This window comes from Jaculus jaculus, chromosome 1, assembly GCF_020740685.1.
Source record: "Jaculus jaculus isolate mJacJac1 chromosome 1, mJacJac1.mat.Y.cur, whole genome shotgun sequence".
Lineage (NCBI taxonomy): Eukaryota > Metazoa > Chordata > Mammalia > Rodentia > Dipodidae > Jaculus > Jaculus jaculus.
The window spans coordinates 231,148,933-231,172,036 of NC_059102.1; the positions used below are offsets into that span (position 1 = coordinate 231,148,933).

At 38.6% G+C, this 23,104-nt stretch overlaps 1 protein-coding gene across 2 annotated transcripts in view; it reads left to right on the forward strand.

The window, feature by feature from the left end:
* Phkb (phosphorylase kinase regulatory subunit beta) overlaps positions 1-23,104 on the forward strand; it is a 236,070-nt gene that overhangs the window by 53,091 nt on the left and 159,875 nt on the right. For both annotated transcript variants that reach the window (XM_004664836.2, XM_004664837.3), the window contains 2 exons: positions 6,883-6,990; positions 21,779-21,859. In XM_004664836.2, coding sequence (XP_004664893.2) covers positions 6,883-6,990; positions 21,779-21,859 — 189 coding nt within the window. The remainder of the gene's footprint in view (positions 1-6,882; positions 6,991-21,778; positions 21,860-23,104) is intronic.

Here is a 23,104-nt window from a genome sequence, read left to right on the forward strand (position 1 = left end):
GATATGATGAGGAGAGGTTCTTTCTGTGTTTTGTCTGTTTGGGGTTCTAAAAGCTTCCTGTAACTGCATTGGCATCTCTTTTCCAATTTGGGGGAATTTTCCTTCTATGATTTTGTTGAAAACACCTACTATGCCTTTGGAGTGAAATTTGTCTCCTTTGCCCTGGTTTCTTATGTTTGATCTTTTCATAGTATCCCAAATATCTTGAAATTCCCATTCATACATTCCTATTAGCGTGTGTTTTTCTTTGTTGGACTGTATTAGATCTGCCACCTAGTCTTCTAGTTTAGAAATTCTGTTTTCTCTTTATTTTATTAGTGAGACTTTCTACCAAGTTTTTTTGTTTGACTTACTATGTTTTTCATTTATAGTAGTTCAGATTGTTTTTTCTTAGTATTTCTATTTCCTTACTCATATCTTATATTGACCATCTTATTTCATTAAACTGCTTTCTATGTCTTCTTTGATTCCTTTGAACATAGTTATAGTCATTCATTTGAATTTTCCTGAGTTATTTCATCTAAATCAGTCTCACTAGAAGTCACTTCTGATGGATTTATAATTTTGGGTGTAATTATATGTCTTGTATTTTTCTGTTTCTTCTATGGTAATGTAAATGTTTTTGCATCTTGGGTTAATTTGATGCTTGGGTTTTCTAATTATCTGTAATATCCTTAGATGTGTAAATCTAATATTATATATCTTCCAGGTAGGATCTTAAGGTGCCAGGTGTGGCTCTTAAATGACTCTCAGAGTAATAGCAAAAGTGACTCTGGGTGTTGGGTTTGCCTGCTGTGTGAGTATTCTAGTAGGCTAGGTAGAGCAAACTATAGGCAAATTCTAAATTCTACTGAACAATACACACATTCAATCAAAACCAGCATAGAGTATTTATGTAAGAGTGGGTATTAAAACAAACAGATCATCTAACAAGGCAAAAGTCCCTAAGGATGTGTGTTGCCCCCACACTTAATCTTATCAACTGGGAGGCTGAGATTTCTGCTTTGTAAAGAATTCCAGATCAATCTGTGGCTGAGTGAGGCCCTGCCCCCATGAATGACAAAAGAGACAAAGTCAGTATGAATCAGGAAGCAACAAAGTACAACTTCAAAATATAGCTTATTTAAGGATGGAAAATCTAGGCTGGAGAGATGGCTTAGCGTTAAGTGCTTACCTGTGAAGCCTGAGGACCCTGGTTCAAGCTTGATTCCCCAGGACCCACCTAAGTCAGATGTACAAGGTGATGCATGCATCTGGAGTTCGTTTGCAGTGGCTGGAGGCCCTGGGGTGCCCATTCTCTCTCTCTCTCTGCTTCTTTCTCTTTCTGTCTGTCACTCTCAAATAAATAAATAAAAGTAAACAAATAAAAAAAAGAATGGGAAATCTGACCATTCATCAGATTTATCACATAACTTGCCCTGACATGGAAGGTGCTATTAGCACTAACAATGCAGGCCTATATACCAGGCTTTTTTGGTGGGTACTATGACCTGGTGTAAGTAGGTCCTGTTGCCTTTTGGGATGGTTTCACTCTCAGCTATGTGGTATGTCCTCTTGGGTCCCTCTTTACTGCATTGTGGGCTCAGGTAGGCTGGCTGGGTTGGAGGCTGCTCTGATCACCTGTGCTATATGCTATGTAGCTGAGTTTCCTTCCCCAGTTCTCTGGTGGTTGCTGGAGCTGTCGTTGGGGGAGGAGAGGCTTGGAGCATGCCTAGAGTTGTTCTGAAGCTACACAGCTCATCTCTGCAATCCTTTTCCTCATGAGCTGCTCAGCTGGTCCCTGGGGTATTCTCCTTCATGTTTCTTGAATTTGTGAAGAGGCTGGTATGAGTGGAAAATCACTTCACCTGGTTTATCCTTTGGCTCAGGCAGAGCCTGTTGGCCCGTGCTGCTGTTGGAGCTGCTTCTACCTGCTTCTGTGGTCTCTAGAAGCTCTAGGTTTCTCCTACTTATCTGCTGTGGTTGATAATTTCTTATACACCTTCACTTGTTGGTAGAAGAGTATATTTTGTTGTTTTTCTGTTCATTTCCCAAAGGCTGCTTTGGTGTGGCTCCTATGCTGCCATCTTACCCAGAAGTTGTGAATATTTATTTATTTGTTTGAGAGCAACAGAGAAAGAGGGAGAGAGAGAGAAAGAGAGAGAGAATGGGTGTGCCAGGGCTTCCCGCCACTGCAAACAAACTCCAGATGCCTGTGCCCCCTTGTGTATCTGGCTAACGTGGGTCCTGGGAATCAAGCCTCGAACGGGGTCTTTAGGCTTCACAGGCAAGCGCTTAACCACTAAGCCACCTCTCCAGCCTGTGAAAGAATATATGCATCACACTTAAAAATTCTTTCACCTTCCCTTAAAATTAAAGCAAAGCTTATTTAGAGTTTTAATTTTCTGTTGACCTCAAGCCTCATCTTTGTTTTCTTTTATTTATTTATTTATTTAAAAAAATTTTTTTTTATTTATATTTGAAGGGACAGACACAGAGAGAAAGACAGAGGGAGAGAGAGAGAATGGGCGCGCCAGGGCTTCCAGCCTCTGCAAACGAACTCCAGACGCGTGCGCCCCCTTGTGCATCTGGCTAACGTGGGACCTGGGGAACCGAGCCTCGAACCGGGGTCCTTAGGCTTCACAGGCAAGCGCTTAACCGCTGAGCCATCTCTCCAGCCCCTCATCTTTGTTTTCTGAAAAAGAAAATTGTAATCTAGAAAGTTTAAGCGTCTATATTTTCCTTTTTGTGTGTGTGAAACATGCTTCTTGATATCTTTTTGAGTAAATACTAAAAGAAATGCCACACATTTATTAAGAAGTTGAAGTGAATACAGTTGTCCTTAGTTTATAGAATATGAACTAACATGATCTTTATATTTTATTGTCTTTACAGTTATCTTAGTGCCTACTTGTTAACTTCAAGTATGTTTTACCTCTTAATCTTCACAAATCTATTCTGCTATTTGCTCCTTTTGTAATATTTCTTATGGTGAAGTATTCAGAATTCTTCCAAGTTGATGCAGTCTTTAGTTAGAAGTCTAGAGGGTAGAGATTTGCTTTACAATGAACTGTGAATGTTCCTGCACCTAATTGCTTAACAATTTGTTGAAAATATTAAGTAGTTTCTAGTAGAACTCACTGAAATTTTTTAAAATTTTCATCCATAATAATCAGAAGAATGTGATGATTATTTTTAAGGATGTAAATTAAGAATGGATGAATAAAAACCCTTTCCCAAATAAATTATTTACTCACTATGAAAAAAGTGGTCTAGAAATATTTAAGTGAAACATAAAGGGAAAAACATAATGGATTTAGTTTATAAAACTTTTCTCTAATCTTTATCTTTATTTGCCAAATGCCAGATTTCCTGAAAGTACTAATTAATTTCTTCATTTATTGATGGCTTTCAAGCTTTTTGTTTGTGCTCCACATGTGGAATGCCCCATTAATCTTCAAAGCTTACAGAGTTTGGATGTTAGTTATTTTTCTGGGATTTTCAATTGCTTGTCTTTTAGCAGCTTTAAAACTTAAAGCATAGTTATATAACTCCCCATGTGAACATCTTTAATCATTTAGCAGTTGCTTTCCCCCTGACACAATGGTTGGAAATAAAGTCTCCTGCTGGGTTCTTGCATGTCTTGAAGACAAATGACAAGCACTTCCTGTCAGCTACAGCAGTGACTTTATTAACCTGACAAAACACCATCCTGTTTAATCTTTATCCAGTGGGGAACATGTATTTTGTTTCAAGCCAGTTATACTTTTATATAGGCAATGAGAATAATGTCCAGGACTTTGTGATAATAATCATGGCAGTGAGAAAGGAATGACCAGTGATTTCTACTTGTGCAGTTTCAGTCTAGGCTCGCATTGTGATAGAGAAACAGAATGTGTGTGTGTATTCTGTACCTGTTCTTAGTTAACACTGGATGCCCAGTCACCTTATAAAGGAAAACATGTGCCCCTTATTGTCCCCTCATTGTCTCCATGCTGAAAACTTACTGATAGGGCCTTTGGTTTGGTTGGCTTCAGTCAGAGAGAGGGTGTCTGGTTGTGTATGGTCTGGCATAAGGAAAAGTTACATCAATCTTGGAATAATCATCTCAGTAGAAGCTTGTGATGATGGAAACGATTTGTATTGCCATGCTGAGTACATATAGTAGCCACATGTAACTCTGGAGCACCTGAAATATGGTCAGGATCCGAATTTTTGTTAGAAGCTGAATTTTTAAGCTTATGTAGTTTTTTTTTTTTTTGGGGGGGGGGTTCGAGGTAGGCTCTCACTCTAGTCCAGGCTGACCTGGAATTCACTGTGTAGTCTCAGGCTGGCTTCGAACTCCTACCTCTGCCTCCCGAGTGCTGGGATTAAAGGCGTGCACCACCACGCCTGGCAAGCTTCTGTAGTTTTAATTGTAATTTAGTCACATGTAGTCAGTGGCTACCCTTGTGAATAGTATAGCTTTTAGAGTCATAATAAATTGTGAGGTTCTAAGGAAGACCCTATTCACATTATTTCTGCAGACTAATTGTGCAGATTTTCCATGCCAAGCAAATCTCCATTTTGAGAAACCAACTGAGTATTCTGCAATTTAACTCAATTCTTCAAGTAATTACCTAGAGTAAGTTAGCATCGTATATTCTAAGAGGTCAGGGGACAATACTGCCCTGACCTCAGGCACCACTTGCAAGTCGTATGTTCCCAGGTTACCCACAGTCTTACTTGACTATAAATTAGGACTCCCACAATCCTTACTTTGGTTCAGTAATTTGTTATAATAGCTCACAAAACACAATCAAGCACTTCACTTACTATTAGTAGTTTACTGCCAGTTATGAAGGCTCTCATAAAGGATACAAATAAAGAAATACAAGGCAAGGTCCAAGGGTCCTGAGTGCAGCTGGAGATTGTGACAGTGTTCTACCTCTTGGCATGTGGTTGTGTTCACCAACCTGGAGGCTTTCCAGATACCAATTACGTAGGCATGGTAAGTAAAAGTATTTTCCATTGGTATTAACTCTGCCTTTAGCTCCCCTGCTCCATCACCCAAGGTAAAGGCATAGCTTTAGGTGTGTAGGGTTGAAAGTCCAGCTGTCAATCTCCTGGTTGGTTCCTTTGGTTAACTTACCATCCTGAAGCTACCTAGGGGCATTTAAGGATATACCTTATTCACTAGCTGGTAGCATGCACAGGTGCTTTTGAAAGCTATTCCTCTCACCTTTGTCACTAAGGAAGTTCCTAAGGCTCTAGGAGCTCCATGGCAGGAACTAGAAAAGAAAGAGAATATTTATTTCACAACATCACAGGAATATTCAGACACCTAAAAAGCACAAAACAGAGCTGGAGCTCAGTGGGAAAAATGTGTGATCTACAAGCATGAGGACCTGAGTTCGGCCTCAGAATGCAAGTAATAGCTGGGTGTGATGCACATGCCTGTAATCCCAGCATTGGGCACACAGAGGCAGGAGGATCTGTAGGGCTTATTAGTAGCTAATCTTGTCAAGTCATGAACACCCTGTCCCTGCTTCCCCTCCCCCCCCCGCAATAAAAGAAAACAGAAGGTGGAGAGCAGTTGAGAAAATACCTGACATTGACCTTTGGCCAATTTGGATTGAATTAGAAAAGGGTCTTGTGAAAAGTACATGTTTTTTTTTTTTTTTTTTTTTTTAGAAAGAAAGAGAGAGAGAGAATTGGCAAGCCAGGGCCTCTGCCACTGCAGTTGAACTGCAGATATGTGTACCACCTAGTGTGTATGTGCTGCCTTGTGCTTGCATCACCTTTGTGTGTCTGGATTACATGGGATCTAGAGAGATTTGGTTTTGCAGGCATTCACCTTAACCACTAAGCCATCTCTCCAGCTCAAAAGTACCTTTTTGTAAATTGAGTATTTAAGAATGAGAATTTTGAGAGGTAAAAATGAAAATATGATTATATATGATCTCCTAACCAACTAAACAAGGCAGGAGCACAAACACTTATATTTTATCATCACATCTCTTCAAAGAGAAGAAAACCATTGTTATATATCATTCTGTTTATTTTGTTGTTATTCCTGTTATCTTACATTGAGGGTTTGCACTGTACTTGAAAATACAGTTGGCATCAGCAAATATTTGCCAAGTTGAATTGAATAGGCACTAAGGAAGTAGATGGATATTATTGTACTTAGGGTTTATCTGTTAGATCATTTAGAATTTATACATTGTCATCTAAAATGGTTGAAGCAGGTACAGTGTCACTGGCCTGGGGTCCCAGCTATTTTAGAGACAGAAGTGGGAAGATTCCTTGAGTCAGGAATTTGAACCCAACTTCATCAATATGCTAAGACATCTCTCTAAACAAAAAAGTTAAATTTATGTGTAATTAGTAAATAAATATGTCTTCAAAGAATTGGTAGCTTGGTAATGAGAGTATATGTGGAAGGAGAAATGAAAGCATGTTAGTGGTACCATCAGTTAAAATAAGTTCTCCATAGAAAAAGCCATCACATTAGTAGTATGGATACTTACTGTATGAGAATATGGTCTAAAGTACTTTTCCCATTATGATTGTCATGCAAGTATTTCCAGGTAACCATGCAGTAGAGTACAATCACTGGAAGCCTGAACTAACACTTTGTTTTAAAATTGTGTAAGAAGACGTAATACATTATAAAAGCTATGCTACTATACTTAAGCTACATGTTCACTACTATTCTTGAGTTATAATGCTTATGAATTATAAGTGGCAATCATGTTATCTCTGTTAAGTTAATCATTATGAGTTTTACTCATATCATTTCTTTAAAAAAGGTAACATTTCTGATTTGTTCATCCCCCTAACTATAAACCTTAGCTTTTCTTGGAAAAATTGCATGGAAGATGAGTACATGAATGACTTAAATTTTCCGTTTGATTCTAGGTCCAGCAGTTTAAGCAGGATCCACGCCCAACAACATGTCTTCACTCGGTTTTCAACGTGCACACAGGAGATGAGTTGCTCTCCTATGAGGAATATGGCCATCTTCAGGTACAAAGGACTATGTTTTTACCTATTATCTGTCTATATGCTATGTCATGGCATATTTGAGGCTGCGTACTTTTTTCAAGGAAATTTTATGAAGTATTGTATAAAATGAACCTTGAAATGCAGAAGAAAGTGAAATGGTAGCCATTAGGCGTGAAGTAATTACTGTGATTGAATATTAAACCTAAGTGAGTTATTGGGGAAATTGAATGGATTATATTATTTCAGTTTAGATAATGCAAACTGGAGCTGGGGAGATAGCTCAATTGGAAAATGCTTGCCTTTGCAGCATGAGGACCTGAGTTGGAGCCTTAGTACTCACATAAAAATGCCATGCATGGCAGCACACACCTGCAGCCCCAGCACTAGGGAGGTGGAGATAGGTGAGTTCCTGGAGCTCATTGGCCACCCAAATTGGTGTGCACCTGTCTCAACCATAAATTTTAAAAATGCACTGGAGGCATAGCTTAGTCGTTTAGGCACTTGCCTGTAAAGCCAAAGGATCCAGATTTGAGTCCCACAGGACCCACATAAGCCAGATACACAAGGTGGCATATGTTTCTAGAGTTCATTTACAGTAGCTGAAGGCCCTGGTGCACCCATTTCTCTCACTCTATCTGTCTGTCTGTCTCTATCAAGTAAATAAAATAAACTGAAAAAAATTTAAAGGTTGAAGGAGTTCTGTATTCTTCCTGTCTTAATTTTATCATAATTTCCTCTCATCTCTTTGCTCCCCTCTGGTACTTCCCTCCATTGAACCTTCTCTTCTTTCTAACTAGCCTCTCTTCTATTTTGGTGTCATGTTTTTTGCCCTCCTCCATCATTCCTGAGAACATGTGGATGGGCCCAATATTATGCATGTTTTGTACAGATAATGAAAGCCACAGTGAGGTCATGTACGCAACCACCACTTTGTTGAACTGTGTTCTTAAAAAATGGCATCTGTCACTTCCGGTTAAGATGGCGGCGTAGGTACCACGCCAAAACAGCCTGGGGGGGGAAGACCAAAAAAAACTCAGCAAAATACACACTTTTACTAAAAAGTGAGGTGTATAGGAAGTTGAGGCGGCAGCGGAGAAGTAGAAGAGTTCCAGAGCATCCAGAGCCTGCACAGGCGGGAACAGCGGCTCCGGGCCGCTCGGCTACCCGCCGCAACCGCGGAGCGGCAGAAAACCGCCGGACTCTCGGCTCGAGCCGCAGGACAAGCCAGGTGCGGGATTTTCCCCTCACACCGCGCTCTCCGCAACTCGGGAAACGTGAGGGGAGAGCGGCAGCGAGCAACGGAGGGAGGAGCAGACCGCGAAGTAAAAGCACACGTGGAGAAACGATACAACCAGAACAGCGCGGCTCCCTCCCCTCCCCTGCTGCCTGAACCCAGCTCCAGCGAACACAGCAGCGGCCCGGGACCCGGCCACGCCAACTTGGGCTGACGGCAGGACCCAAGCAGGAGCAGAATTTGGCAGCAACTTCAGCGGCTCCAGCACCGGTACCAGTGGCCCCAGCAGCAGCGGACCCAGGAGCGGCAGCGGTGACAGATCCCGCAGCAGCGACTTCGGGGGAGCAGCACCGGTGGACACGGCAACGGCAGCTTCAGCAGCGGTGGGGGCTCCGGGGGTGGCGCCTACAACAGCTGCAGAGGCGGCGGCAGCGGCTCGGTTTGCCCCGTAGGAAAAGCAAGTGCCCAGCTCCAGAAATCAGAACAGCAGCCCGACGACCCAGGCAGCAACTTGACTGAGACCACAATCACCCAAGGTAACTGGGATTGCACCAGGGAAGGGTCTCACTTGGTCACAAGCTGACTTGGATACCTCAACAGACCAGAAATCTAAACCTCTTTGTTGATAGAGGATCTGGTCATTATAATAACTACTCTTGCATACATACTCGGGGCTGTTGTTGATGGAATGGGTACAGTGTTTAGCTAAATTTTAGAATCTACCAGTATATTATTCCACTCAGCCTGCTTGAATACTCCTATAGCAGGGAAACTCAACCCCTAAGAACATCTTTGTAGATACTCTGAAAGTCTTAAGAGCCACACCTAATACCTTAAGGTCCTACCCTGAAAATATATTACACCAAATCAATTGATACAGCTAAGAATACACAGCTAGCTAGAAAATCCAAGCATTCACTTAATCCAAGATGCAAAAATATATACATTATAACACAAGAAACACTAAAAAGCAAGACGATATAAATCCACCTAAAAGTATTAATGCATCAGAAATGTCCTCCAGTGAGAAAGAGTTAGAGGAAATGCCTGAGAAAGAGTTCAAAAGAATAATTATAAATATGTTCAAAGAGGTCAAAGAACACATGAAAACAATCAAAGAAGAAATCAAAGAGGAAATCAAAGAGGAAATCAAAGGAATCAAAGAAGAGGCAGGACACCAATTTAATGAAATAAAGAAGGCAATACAAGACATAAATAGAGAAATAGAAATAATAAAGAAAAACCAGTCAGAATTACTAGCAATGAAGAACACAGTTAATGAAATAAAAAACTCTGTAGAAAATCTCACCAGTAGGATGGATGAGGGAGAAGACAGAATATCTAAGCTAGAAGATCAGGTGGCAGACCTAATGCAGTCCAACAAAGAGAAAGACAAACTTATAGAAAAGTATGAGTGGGAATTTCAAGATATTCGGGACACTATGAAAAGATCCAATATAAGAATTCAGGGCATAGTAGAAGGAGAAGAATTCCACTCCAGAGGCATAGTAGGCATCTTCAACAAAATCATAGAGGAAAATTTTCCCCAAATTGGGAAAGAGGTGCCAATACAGATACAGGAAGCCTTTAGAACCCCAGCCAGACAAAACCCAGAAAGAAACTCTCCTCGCCACATTATACTCAAACTTCCAAACACACAAACCAAAGAAAAAATATTGAAAGCAGTTAGAGAGAAAAATCAAGTTACCTACAAAAGCAAGCCCATCAGGATTACAGCAGATTATTCAACACAAACTTTTAAAGCCAGAAGGGCCTGGAGTGATATATTCCAAGTTCTGAAAGATAACAACTGTCAACCAAGGTTACTTTATCCTGCAAAGTTATCCATCCAAATAGATGGAGAAATAAAGACATTCCATGACAAAAGCAGGTTAAAGGAATATCTGAAGACAAAACCAGCTCTACAGAAAATACTTGATAGAATCCTCCATGCTGAACAAAAGGAAAAGCACACATATAAGGAACCTAGAAAAAACCAGCCATACTCAAATACCAGTTAACAGAAGAGAGCACAGGTAGAACAAGTAACACACACACACACACACAAATGGCAAACATAAATACACACCTTTCAATAATATCTCTTAATATCAACGGTCTCAATGCCCCAACGAAAAGACATAGATTTGCAGACTGGGTTAAAAAGCAGGATCCTACAATTTGTTGTCTTCAAGAAACTCACCTTTCTACAAAGGATAGACATTATCTTAGGGTGAAAGGTTGGAAGACGGTGTTTCAAGCAAATGGGCCTAGAAAACAAGCAGGGGTTGCTATCCTAATATCAGACAGGGTGGACTTTAGCCCGAAGTTAGTCAAAAAAGATAAGGAAGGTCACTTTATATTGATTAAGGGCACACTCCAACAGGAGGACATTACAATCCTAAACATATATGCACCTAACATGGGGGCTCCCAAATTCGTCAAACAAACACTATTAGAACTAAGGTCACAGATAACACCAAACACGGTGGTGGTGGGTGACTTTAACACCCCACTCTCATCAATTGACAGGTCATCCAGGGAAAGAATAAACAGAGAGGCATCTGGACTAAATGAGGTCATAGAAGATATGGACCTAACAGATATATACAGGACATTTCATCCAAAGGCTGCAGAATATACATTCTTTTCAGCAGCACATGGAACATTCTCTAAAATAGACCATATATTAGGACACAAAGCAAATCTTAACAAATTCAGGAAAATTGAAATAATTCCTTGCATTCTATCTGACCACAATGGAATTAAACTACAAATCAGTAGCAAGAAAGGCTACAGAGCATACACAAAATCATGGAAGCTAAACAATACACTACTAAATGATGAGTGGGTCAATGAAGAAATCAAAAAGGAAATCAAAAAATTTATAGAGTCAAATGATAATGAGAACACAACATACCAAAATCTCTGGGACACAATGAAGGCAGTTCTAAGAGGTAAATTTATAGCCTTAAGTGCCTATATTAAGAAATTAGAAAGGTCGCAAGTAAACGACCTAATGCTTCGCCTTAAAGCCTTGGAAAAAGAAGAACAAGGCAAACCAAAAAGTAGTAGACGGGAAGAAATAATAAAGATTAGGGCAGAAATTAATGAAATAGAAACAAAAAGAACAATCCAAAGAATTAATGAAACAAAGAGTTGGTTCTTTGAAAGGATAAACAAGATTGATAAACCCTTAGCAAATCTGACCAAAAGAAAGAGAGAAGAGACACAAATTAATAAAATCAGAGATGAACAAGGTAACATCACAACAGATTCCAGAGAAATTCAAAAAATTATAGGGACATACTATAAAAGCATATACTCCACAAAGTATGAAAATCTGAAAGAAATGGATGATTTCCTTGATCTATATGACCTACCTAAATTAAATCAAAATGAGATTAATCACTTAAATAGACCTATAACAAACATGGAGATCCGAGCAGTTATCAATAATCTCCCAACTAAAAAAAGCCCAGGCCCGGATGGATTCACTGCTGAATTTTACCAGACTTTTAAGGAAGAGCTAACACCATTGCTTCTTAAGCTTTTCCAGGAAATAGAAAAAGAAGGAATCCTACCAAACTCCTTCTATGAGGCCAGCATCACCCTGATACCAAAACCAGGCAAAGATAGAACAAAAAAAGAAAATTACAGACCAATCTCCCTCATGAACATAGATGCAAAAATTCTCAACAAAATATTGGCAAACAGAATACAAGAGTATATCAAAAAGATCATTCACCCTGACCAAGTAGGCTTTATCCCAGAGATGCAGGGATGGTTCAACATACGCAAATCTATAAATGTAATACATCACATAAATGGGTTGAAGGACAAAAACCACATGATCATCTCATTAGATGCAGAGAAAGCATTTGACAAAATCCAACATCCCTTCATGATAAAAGTCCTACAGAGACTGGGAATAGAAGGAACATATCTCAATATAATAAAGGCTATTTATGACAAGCCTACAGCCAACATATTACTAAATGGGGAAAAACTGGAAGCTTTTCCACTAAAATCAGGAACAAGACAAGGGTGTCCACTGTCTCCACTTCTATTTAATATAGTTTTGGAAGTCTTAGCCATAGCAATAAGGCAAGAGACACACATAAAAGGGATACAAATTGGAAAGGAAGAAATCAAGTTATCACTATTTGCAGATGACATGATTCTATACATAAAGGACCCTAAAGACTCTACTAGCAAGCTGTTAGAGCTAATCAAAACCTACAGCAATGTAGCAGGATACAAAATAAATACACAGAAATCAGTAGCCTTCATATATGCTAACAACAAACACACAGAGGATGAAATCAGAGAATCACTCCCATTCACAATTGCATCAAAAAAAATAAAATACCTTGGAATAAACCTAACTAAGGAAGTAAAGAATCTATACAATGAGAACTTTAAGACACTCAAGCGAGAAATTGCAGAAGACACTAGAAAGTGGAGAAACATCCCTTGTTCCTGGCTTGGAAGAATCAATATCGTGAAAATGGCAATCTTACCTAAAGCAATCTACACATTTAATGCAATCCCTATCAAAATTCCAAAGGCTTTCTTCATGGAAATAGAAAAAACAATCCAAAAATTCATTTGGAATCATAAAAAACCTCGAATATCTAAAATAATACTGAACAACAAAAAAGAGGCTGGTGGTATCACCATACCTGATTTTAACCTATACTACAGAGCCATAGTAACAAAAACAGCATGGTACTGGCACAAAAACAGACATGTAGATCAGTGGAACAGAATAGAGGACCCAGATGTAAGCCCAAGTAGCTATAGCCACCTGATATTCGATAAAAATGCCAAAAATACTCATTGGAGAAGAGACAGCCTCTTCAGCAAATGGTGTTTTGAAAACTGGATAAATATCTGCAGAAGGATGAAAATAGATTCTTCTATCTCGCCATGCACAAGAATTAAGTCCAAATGGATTAAAGACCTTAACATCAGACCGGAAACTTTGAAACTGCTAGAGGAAAAAGTAGGGGAAACCCTCCAACATATTGGTCTTGGCAAAGACTTTCTAAATACAACCCCAATTGCTCAGGCAATAAAACCACAGATTAACCACTGGGACCTAATGAAATTACAAAGATTTTGCACCGCAAAGGACACAGTGAAAAAAGCAAAGAGGCAACCTACAGAATGGGAAAAAATCTTCGCCAGCTATATATCTGATAAAGGATTAATATCTAGGATATACAAAGAACTCAAAAAGTTAACTAATAAGGAATCAAACAGGCCAATCAAAAAATGGGCTAAGGAGCTAAATAGAGAGTTCTCAAAGGAAGAAATACGAATGGCATATAAGCACCTAAAAAAATGTTCTACGTCACTAGTCATCAGGGAAATGCAGATTAAAACTACATTGAGATTCCATCTCACTCCTGTCAGATTGGCCACCATCATGAAAACAAATGATCATAAATGTTGGCGGGGATGTGGAAAAAAAGGAACCCTTCTGCACTGCTGGTGGGAATGCAATCTGGTCCAGCCATTGTGGAAAACAGTGTGGAGGTTCCTAAAGCAGCTAGAGATTGATCTACCATATGACCCAGCTATAGCACTCCTAGGCATATATCCAAAGGACTCATCTCATTTCCTTAGAAGTACATGCTCAACCATGTTTATTGCTGCTCAATTTATAATAGCTGGGAAATGGAACCAGCCTAGATGTCCCTCAACAGATGAGTGGATAATGAAGATGTGGTACATTTATACAATGGAGTTCTACTCAGCGGTAAAGAAAAATGAAGTTATGAAATTTGCAGAAAAATGGATGGACCTGGAAAGTATTATACTAAGTCAGGTAACCCAGGCCCAGAAAGCCAAGCGCCACATGTTCTCCCTCATATGGGGATCCTAGCTACAGATGACTGGGCTTCTGTGTGAGAATGAAAATACTTAGTAGCAGAGGCCAGTAAGTTGAAAAGGAGACATAAAGGGTGGAGAAAGGAAGGGAGGAAGATACTTAATAGGTTGATATTGTATATATGTAATTACAATGATTGTAATGGGGAGGTAATATGATTGAGAATGGAATTTCAAACGGGAAAGTGTGGGGGTGGGGAGGGAGGGAATTACCATGGGATATATTTTATAATCATGGAAAATGTTAATAAAAATTTAAAAAAAAAAAAAAAAATGGCATCTGTGTTTTTCTTCTGGCTTCTACACTTACACACTTGTGCATATGCATACATATGAACACACACGGACACATAAATAATAAAAATTTAAGTTAAAAAAGGAGATAGAAGTCTACCATTCAGAAATGAAGACCTTCATGTGTCTATAGAATTATGGGAATTTCTTCATTTAAGAAGTAGGAATAAAAGTGGACATTATATGGTATTATAGTAAAGCAGAAGTATTTTTTTTTTTTTTTTTTGGTTTTTTGAGGTAGGGTCTCACTCTAGCCCAGGCTGACCTGGAATTCACTATGTAGTCTCAGGGTGGCCTTGAACTCACGGCGATCCTCCTACCTCTGCCTCCCAAGTGCTGGGATTAAAGGTGTGCGCCACCACGCCCGGCCCAGAAGTATTTTTTATACAGCAGATTATTTTAAATATTCTCAACTTGCAATAAAATTAAAAATGTACCATTTCAATGCCACAAGGCATTTCTAACATCCATATATTTTGTCTTATATTAAAATTTGTATTATGATAAAAATATACACTAGGATTTTGTGTTTTGATTTTGTTTTCTTCCTCCTCTTCTGTTGTTCACAGGATATGCTGTAGCCTTATTTATAAGATACAAGAATTATATATGCTATCTATTGTCAATGGATTTCCTTTTTGCTCACCATTGTGTTTTACTATTTTGAGATAGAGTATTTATTATTCATACATTCTTTACTAAAACAAGAGCTTTTTTTAAAAGTCTCCCCCCCCAGTCAATTTTAACTATTTCTTTAGTATGTTGTTTTTAGGCTCACACACACAAAAATGCATATTTCTTTGCTACAGACTCTCTTGTACTGATTTGTAAACAGTTTCTTGGAGAGTTAAAGTTATTTGAACATCTAGTTTCTTAGTTTTAAACTGATAATTATGACATGTTTTTATTTTCATGTGCCTTTTGCTTTAGCAAATATGGTTACTAACTGGAAAAAGATTTCTAGAAGCTAACAGCTTATTTATTTTTTAAATGATGATACAGTTATATTTATCAGGAAAGTTCACTGTAGCTTACTAATTCAAAATGGCAATGAAGCAACACTAATTTGTCCTTTTCCTTCAATATTTTAGAGTACTATATTTAGTAAGAGGCTTCAAAAAGTGTGGAAGTACTTACATAAAAAAATAATAAAGTAGTCTTCTATCAAAAGTGGGACAACAGGTTATTTTTTCTTTTTGTTCCCCATTAGGCTTTAAGTTGTTTGTTGAGTATGCACTACATGTGTAACTAAAACTTGGGTTTTATTTTTAATTGACCTGGTCATCCTACTTGTTTATGAGGTACTGTGTGACCTGTATTCAGACCATGAATAATGATCAGGTCAAAATAATTGGCATGTCTGTCATCTCAAACATTTTTAATTTCATAATGTTGCAAACATTCAAACTCTTTCCTACGAGCTGTTTTTAAATATTCATTGAAAGCCATAGCTTACTGAGCAAAGAACCTTTGAAGCTATACCTCTTGTTCAGGGCACCTCAGGTTCCAGTTAACCGGTTAACTCTACCTCCATTTCCAACCTTCACCAAGCCTCTGGTAACCACTACTACTATATTCTCTACTTCCTTGAGATCACCCTGCTAGCTGCCATATATGAGAATAAACATTAGTTCTTTGACTTATTTCATTTCACATAATGAACTCTATTGCTTTTATGTTGTTACAGATAACAGAATTTCATTCCTTTTCATAGTTGATTAATATTGTATTATATTCTATACTACTTTTTTTTTTTTTTTTTTTTTTGCTCATTCATCAATTAAGATTAGCTCCATATCTTGGCTCTTGTGAATAGTGGTATAATAAACATGGGAGTACTGATATCAATTTGATGATCTGATTTCAGTTTCTTTGGGTATATACGCAGAAATAGGATTGCATTTCTAGTTTTGTTTTGTTTTTTTAAGTTAGGGTCTCAATCTACTTCAAGCTGACCTGCAACTTTGCAATTCTTGGCAGGCTGGCTGGCCTCAAATTCACAGCAGTCCTTTTACCTCTGCCTCACAAGTGCTGGAATTAAAGGCATGTACCACCATGCCCAGATCTATCTTTAGTTTTCTGAAAAATCTCCATATTATTCCCTAATGGCTGTACTAGTTTACATTGCACAGTATATGTAAGATCCTTTCTGTTGACAACCTTGCCAGTATTTATCTTTGATCTTTCTGATAATAGCCATTCTAACATCTTTAAATGAGATGATATTTGTAAAGGTTTGATTCAGGTATCCTTCATAAACTTAGGTGTTCTGAAAGCTAGGCCCCAGCTAATGGAGATTTGGGAATTAACACCTCTTGGAGGCAGTGTAGTCTTGGGGGCGGACTTATGGGTATTATATTCAGTTTCCCCTTGCCAGTGCTTGGCACACCCTCCTGTTGCAGTTGTCCACCTGATGTTGGCCAGGGGATGATGTCCACCCTCTGCTCATGCCATCATTTTCCCTGCCATTGTGGAGCTTGGTTAGGTGATTTCTGCCAGCAATGTGAGCCTGACTACAACAATCCCTAATTATGGTTTTAATTTGTATTTCCCTGATGATTACTAATGCTTTTCTTATGTTTAATACCTATTTGTATACTCTTTTTAGTAAAGTCTATTTAAGTCATTTGTAAGTTATAGTATTTATTTTGTTCATGCTGCAGGAAATTGTTCTTATATCCTAGGAAGTAATCTCTGTGGAGTAGCTCACAAATAATACTCTCTCCTTCTGTGCCTTCTCTTTACTCTGTTTATTTGACGTACATGGCCTTTTTATTGGTTGCAATGCCATTGTTTATGTCTGTAGTTTGTGCTTTGGGCTCATGTAAAAAATTTTGACTAGTGCAATAGTGTAGTATTACTGTGTTGTCTCTCAGTAACTTTAATTGTGTCTTATATTTGCATCTTTGATCTATTTGTAGTTAACTGTGAATATCATGATTGAATATTCATCTTCCCCATTGCCATTTATTAAAGAGACTTGCCTTCTCAATATATGATTGTTGCTTTTATTAAAAAAAAATCAGTTGACTGTTAATATGTTGGTTTGTTTCTGGGTTCTCTGTTTCTAGTCCACTGGTCTATATGTCTGTTTTTAATCAATGTTATGAACTTATAATTTTTGGTTTTGTTTTTATTTTAACAAACAAGGTCTCACTGTGGTGCCAAGACTGGTGGCAAACTCTGAGGCTCAAGGGTCCTCGTGCTTTACCTCTTATGTACTTGGTGCTCAGCTTCAGTGCTTATAGTTTTGTGGCCCAAATTTAAGCTCAGTACCTAACATATAAACTTTTCAAATAATTTTCCAATTGTTTTTGAGAATTATCTCAAAAGTCAGGGCAGAGAGAGTTCTTTGCTTCTTACTCTTGTAACTTCTGTCCATAGGAGTGAAATTTCTTTGAAATTATTTCTAACAAACTATATCAGTGATAGAAGAAAGTTTTTTAAAAATATTTTTTCTTATTTATTTATTTGACAAAGAAAGAGGAAGAGAGAGAGAATGGGGACACCTGGGCCTCTAGCCACTGTAAATAAACTCCAGATACCTGCACCCCCTTGTTCATCTGGTTAACGTGGGTCCTGGGGAATTGAACCTGGGTCATTTGTCTTTGCAGGCAAGTGCCTTAACTGCTAAGCCAACTCTCCAGCCTTAAAAGAAAGTTTTTATTTTTCTTTTCTTTTATTTATTTATTTTAATTAGTTTTCTATTCAGCAAGTACAGGCAGTTTGGTAGTACCATTATTAGGCTCATCCGTGACCTACCCCCTCCCCATTGGCCTCTCCTTGTTGAGGTATATGGGTTGTGCATTGTGGAGTTAGCTCACAGTTATTGGTACGATAAATGTCTCTGCATATCCTGACCCAACATGTGGCTCTGACATTCTTTCCGCCCCCTCTTCCGCAAAATTTCCTTGAGCCATGTTGGGTTCATTTTTGGTCTGCTTCAGTGATGAGGTGTTGGGGGCCTCTGGGTCTCTGGATCTGTGATTTGGTAGGGGTTGATTTTTCTCTCTGTTGATCTCCTTCACCCTTGTGCTGGTACCTGGTTCACTAAGAAAACAGCACCCTTGCTTGTTTCACCAATTTTCCTTAGTTTCAGCCAGGGCCCTTTTGAGGTATGATGGGGTGGCTCTCTCCTTAGGATCTGCATCTATCTGAAAAAGAGAAGCAGATTCTCCAATGGAGAGTAAGTTAGCACCAGGACAAATGAGATAACACTTACTTTTATTTTTAGATAATTTAATAGGTGTAGGCCCTCTTGTAGCCCATGATTGATGGTAGCTTGATATTGGAGAGTGGGCTTATGTTTGGAGATGGTTCTGACTTGTTTCCCAGCTCCAGTTGTGGGTCCCATACCACTGAGGGGATCAGTTAGCCGAATCAAGAGCAGTTGGTTCCCCACCATGGCTGTGTGCCACTATTGTACTTGTGTGGGCATCACAACAGGTTATTTACTGCTAAGTAGGTTAGACCATGAGTTGCTTGGACAGATACTGGTCATTTCCCCCAGTCGCCCATATAACATCTTCTGGCACTAGACGCGCTGACTGTCTGGGGACTGACTCTCTCCTGGCTTTCAGCCATGTTGTTCCATTTTTTAGATCAGCTTCTAAATGGGGTCAAACTTTTCTCTGGCATGTTCTGAGGAAGGCCTTTCAAAACTTCATGCTGGCCAGGTATGGTGGTGCACACCTTTAATCCCAACACTCGGGAGGCAGAGGTAGGAGGATTGCCAAGGGTTTATGGCCACCCTGAGACTCCATAGTGAATTCCAGGTCAGCCTGGGCTAGAGTGAGACCATACCTCAAACAAACAAACAAACAAACAAACAAACAAACAAAAGTTTCATGTTGATCTAAAGGACATGGAACCTGAATACTCTGTCTACCTGGTTAGCCCATTTTTACATTGACAAGTGCTAAGAAATAAGGAGCCCTCCAGAATAAGCCTAATTCTTAAGACAGCCTACAGCAGTCTGAAACCTGGTGACACATGACTAGTTTGGTTAAGATTTTAAAGAGCAGCAGTAGTTTTCTATCCCAACTTTGTTAGTCACTCAGTAAGGAGAGAAGACAGAAGTGACCAAAAGTGTTAGAGGATAATAATCTACTGTACATGCACTAATTATGCCTTTCTTCTCCTTATTTTCAAATCAGATTTGTAACTTCCTGGTATAAGGAACTTTTTTATTTTTTATTTTATTTTTGAGATAGGGTCTTGCTCTGGCCCAGGCTGACCTGGAATTCACTATGTAGTCTCAGGGTAGCCTTGAACTCATGGCGATCCTCCTATCTACCTCCACCTCCCGAGTGCTAGGACTGAAGGCATGTGCCACCACACCTGACATAAGTAACATTTTTTGCTTAAAGGTTTTACAATCATTAGATTACACTCAAGTTTTAAACACTTCCATCACCAAAAAGCAAACCCTAATACATAAGCAGCTACTTTCTGCCCCATTTTAATTGAAGTGTCATTAAGAAACCTTCTGCATACTTTTTAAAAATTATTTTTATATACCTATGAGAGAGAGAAATAAGCACACCAGGGCCTCCTACCACTGGAAATGAATTCCAGATGCATGCACCACTTTGTGCATCTGGCTTTACTTGGGTACTAAGCAGTCAAACCCAGCTCATTAGGCTTTGGAGCAAGTGCCTTAACCTCTGAGCCATCTGTCCAGCCCCTGTTTACTTTTATGTCTCTGAATTTGTCTATACTTGACTTTTCATTTGAATACAACCTTATGATCTTGATTGTTAGAGAACCTTTTATGACTGGTTTCTTTCATTCAAGGTGTAGAATTATAGTTCTCCAGAGAGACAGAGCCAATAGGAAATGGGTGGATAGATGACAGATAGACAAATATTTGAGATCAGGTAGAATCAAGTATGTTCAGGGTGGTGTAGTCTTAGTGTATTTAAGAAGGGTTTCTTTAGGGAAAATGACTCATATAATTTTAGGGGGATTTTTTGATACAAAGTCTCATATGTAGCTCAGGCTAGCTGCAACTCACTTTAGCCTACCTGGCCTTGAGCATATAACAATCCTCTTGCCTCAGCTTTCTGTGTACTGAGAATGTAGGCATGAGCCATCATACCTGGGTCTTGATATAAGTCATGGAATCCAAAAACTGAAGGACATGGAGTTTTTTTGTTTTTTTTTAAGAAGTCTGTTGATTTTATTTTTAAAAAATTTTATTTATTTACATGACAGAGTGGGAGAGGGAAAGAGGCAGAGAGAGAGAAAGAAAGAGAGAATGGGTGTACCAGGGCCTCCCGCCACTGCAAATGAACTTCAGTTGCATGTGTCACCTTGTGCATCTAGATTATGTGGGTCCTGAGAAATCAAACCAAGGTCCTTTGACTTTGCAGGCAAACGCCTTAACCGCTAAGCCATCTCTCCGGCTTGGACATGGAGTTCTATGTTAAGAACAAAAGTGTCCTGGCTCTGGAGAGAGAATAAGAATTTGCCTTTCTTCTACCTTTTTGTTCCATACCCAGAACTCTGGTTTTACTAGGGTTCTATTTATCTAGTCAAGTTGACACTGATAATTAACTAACACTCAAGATTTGTCCATGTTTGTTATCTTTCCTGCTTCTTTTTATGAACTTTTATTGTTAAGATAGTAATCATTATTTTTATTTAGATCATGTAAAAGCTATTTTAATAGACTTATAAATAATCTTATGTGTTCACAGAACTAAATTTTCATAAATGTATTTTAAATTATGTAATACACTGTTTAGTATAATCAACATTTTCCCTTAGTTGTTTCCATAAATCCTATATTATCTGAAAAAAAGACTGTTTGCAAGATGTGCTCCCTGTTGTTTAATGCATGCCAGCATAGCTGTAATGTCATGCCTCCCCAATAACTTATCATTTGAACATATTTTAGATAAATGTCCTTATGTGGCTTCCTATGGGACAGAACTGATCTAAAATAGAAGTCCATTACACTCAGAATTTGAAAATAAACCTTAGGAAGCAAATTTTATAGAAACAGTGAACATTTTTACTTGTAGCCATGTTTCTAATCAAATGTTAGCTGAGCACAGTGAATTTGGGGATTTAAGAATTTTATGTACAAACTGGGATTTTATTATGGGTTAAGTTCACAGCTCCTTTATATAACAAAGAAGGAATTTTTTGTTTGTTTTTTGAAGCAGAGTCTTATTGTAGCCCAGGTTGACCTAGAACTCACAGAAATTCTCCTATTTTAGCCTCCTGAATGCTGGGCTTAAAGGAGTATGCCATAATTCCCAGCCAAAATATTTTTATATGACACTATTACAGCAAATGTGTGCATTTATATAAAATTTCATAGCATAATGTTTTTCTTTTTTCCATTAACTCTTTAATGTTGTTGTTTGTTTTCAGATAAATGCAGTGTCACTCTTTCTCCTTTACCTGGTAGAAATGATTTCCTCTGGACTTCAGATTATCTACAACACCGATGAGGTATGATTTTCCCTAGTTATCTACTAGTGAACTTAGTCTAGCTAGAAGCTATCCACTTTTAAAAACTGACCTTTAGTTTTATAAAAATGGGTTATTCTTTTTTTTTATTAGTTTTCTATTCAGAAAATACAGGCAGTTTGGTACCATTATTAGGCTCATCCGTGGCCTTTACAGCTTCACACAACAGCTTCTCAGGGCCTTACAGGGAACCTAGCCCTGTCACACATTGCCTGACCTCCACAGCTCTGTGTAACCTGATAAAGTGCTCCACGACTCCAGTCTTGCATGTCCCATGCCTATATAAGCAGTATCATATGGAAGAAACTGTCAAGTTCTACTGTTAAGTCAGGATGAAGCCTGTTCTGTGTGGACCCTACTTTTACCATCTTTTCTTACCTTCCATGCTGACCTTGTCAAAACACTTTCAGAGGCAGCTGTGCAGAGAACCACTTTTGGTGGCATTATCCTTTCCAAAGTATTTATATTCTCAATGAGTGGGTTCTTGTTTCCTGTTGTCCCTTTGCAGAACAGTAGAATATTCTTAATGGTATTGAGTTGTTTAGTAATTACAGCTGTTTTTTTTTTTTTTCCAAATATAGTGTCCTTGTCCAGAATTTTAAACTTGCTCACATTTCTTTCTTTATTAAGCCTCACATTTTTAATATATTTTTGCCCTTCTTGTTGCTCTCTCACACTGTAGATCTGAATAAAAGCCACCAACAGAAGCCATGTCACAGCTGGAATGCTATTTTGCCTTGAAATGTCTATGGCCAAACAAATTTGTCTGTTACTTTTAAATTCAGTGTTGCTCAATTTCTCACAACACAGTGAAAATGCAGATACTTCCTTTGCCAGAATATCCCATGAATTGCTTCTAGCTCAGTTCCCAATGCAATCTTTGTTCTCATTTGAAACTTCATAAACCTGACCTCCACCCACAGCAGACATTTCTCAGGCTTTGTGTTTCCAAACTCCCACACTAATGGCTCCTTTATTTCTGATTTTAGTATTGAAGGGATTCTTTAGTCCAGAGTTACAAAACCTTCCACATTCTTGCCACAAACCACTTCCAAACACTTACAAACTATATAATCAGATTTATTATAGCAACAGCCCCAAAATTCTGTAGAAATTTCTTTCTCATTGCTGTGAACAAAGACCCAATCAAAGCAACTTAAGGAAGTAAAGGATTTATTTTTGGCTTACTACTCAGGAGGATCTAGTCCATTGAGGCAGGGAAGGCAT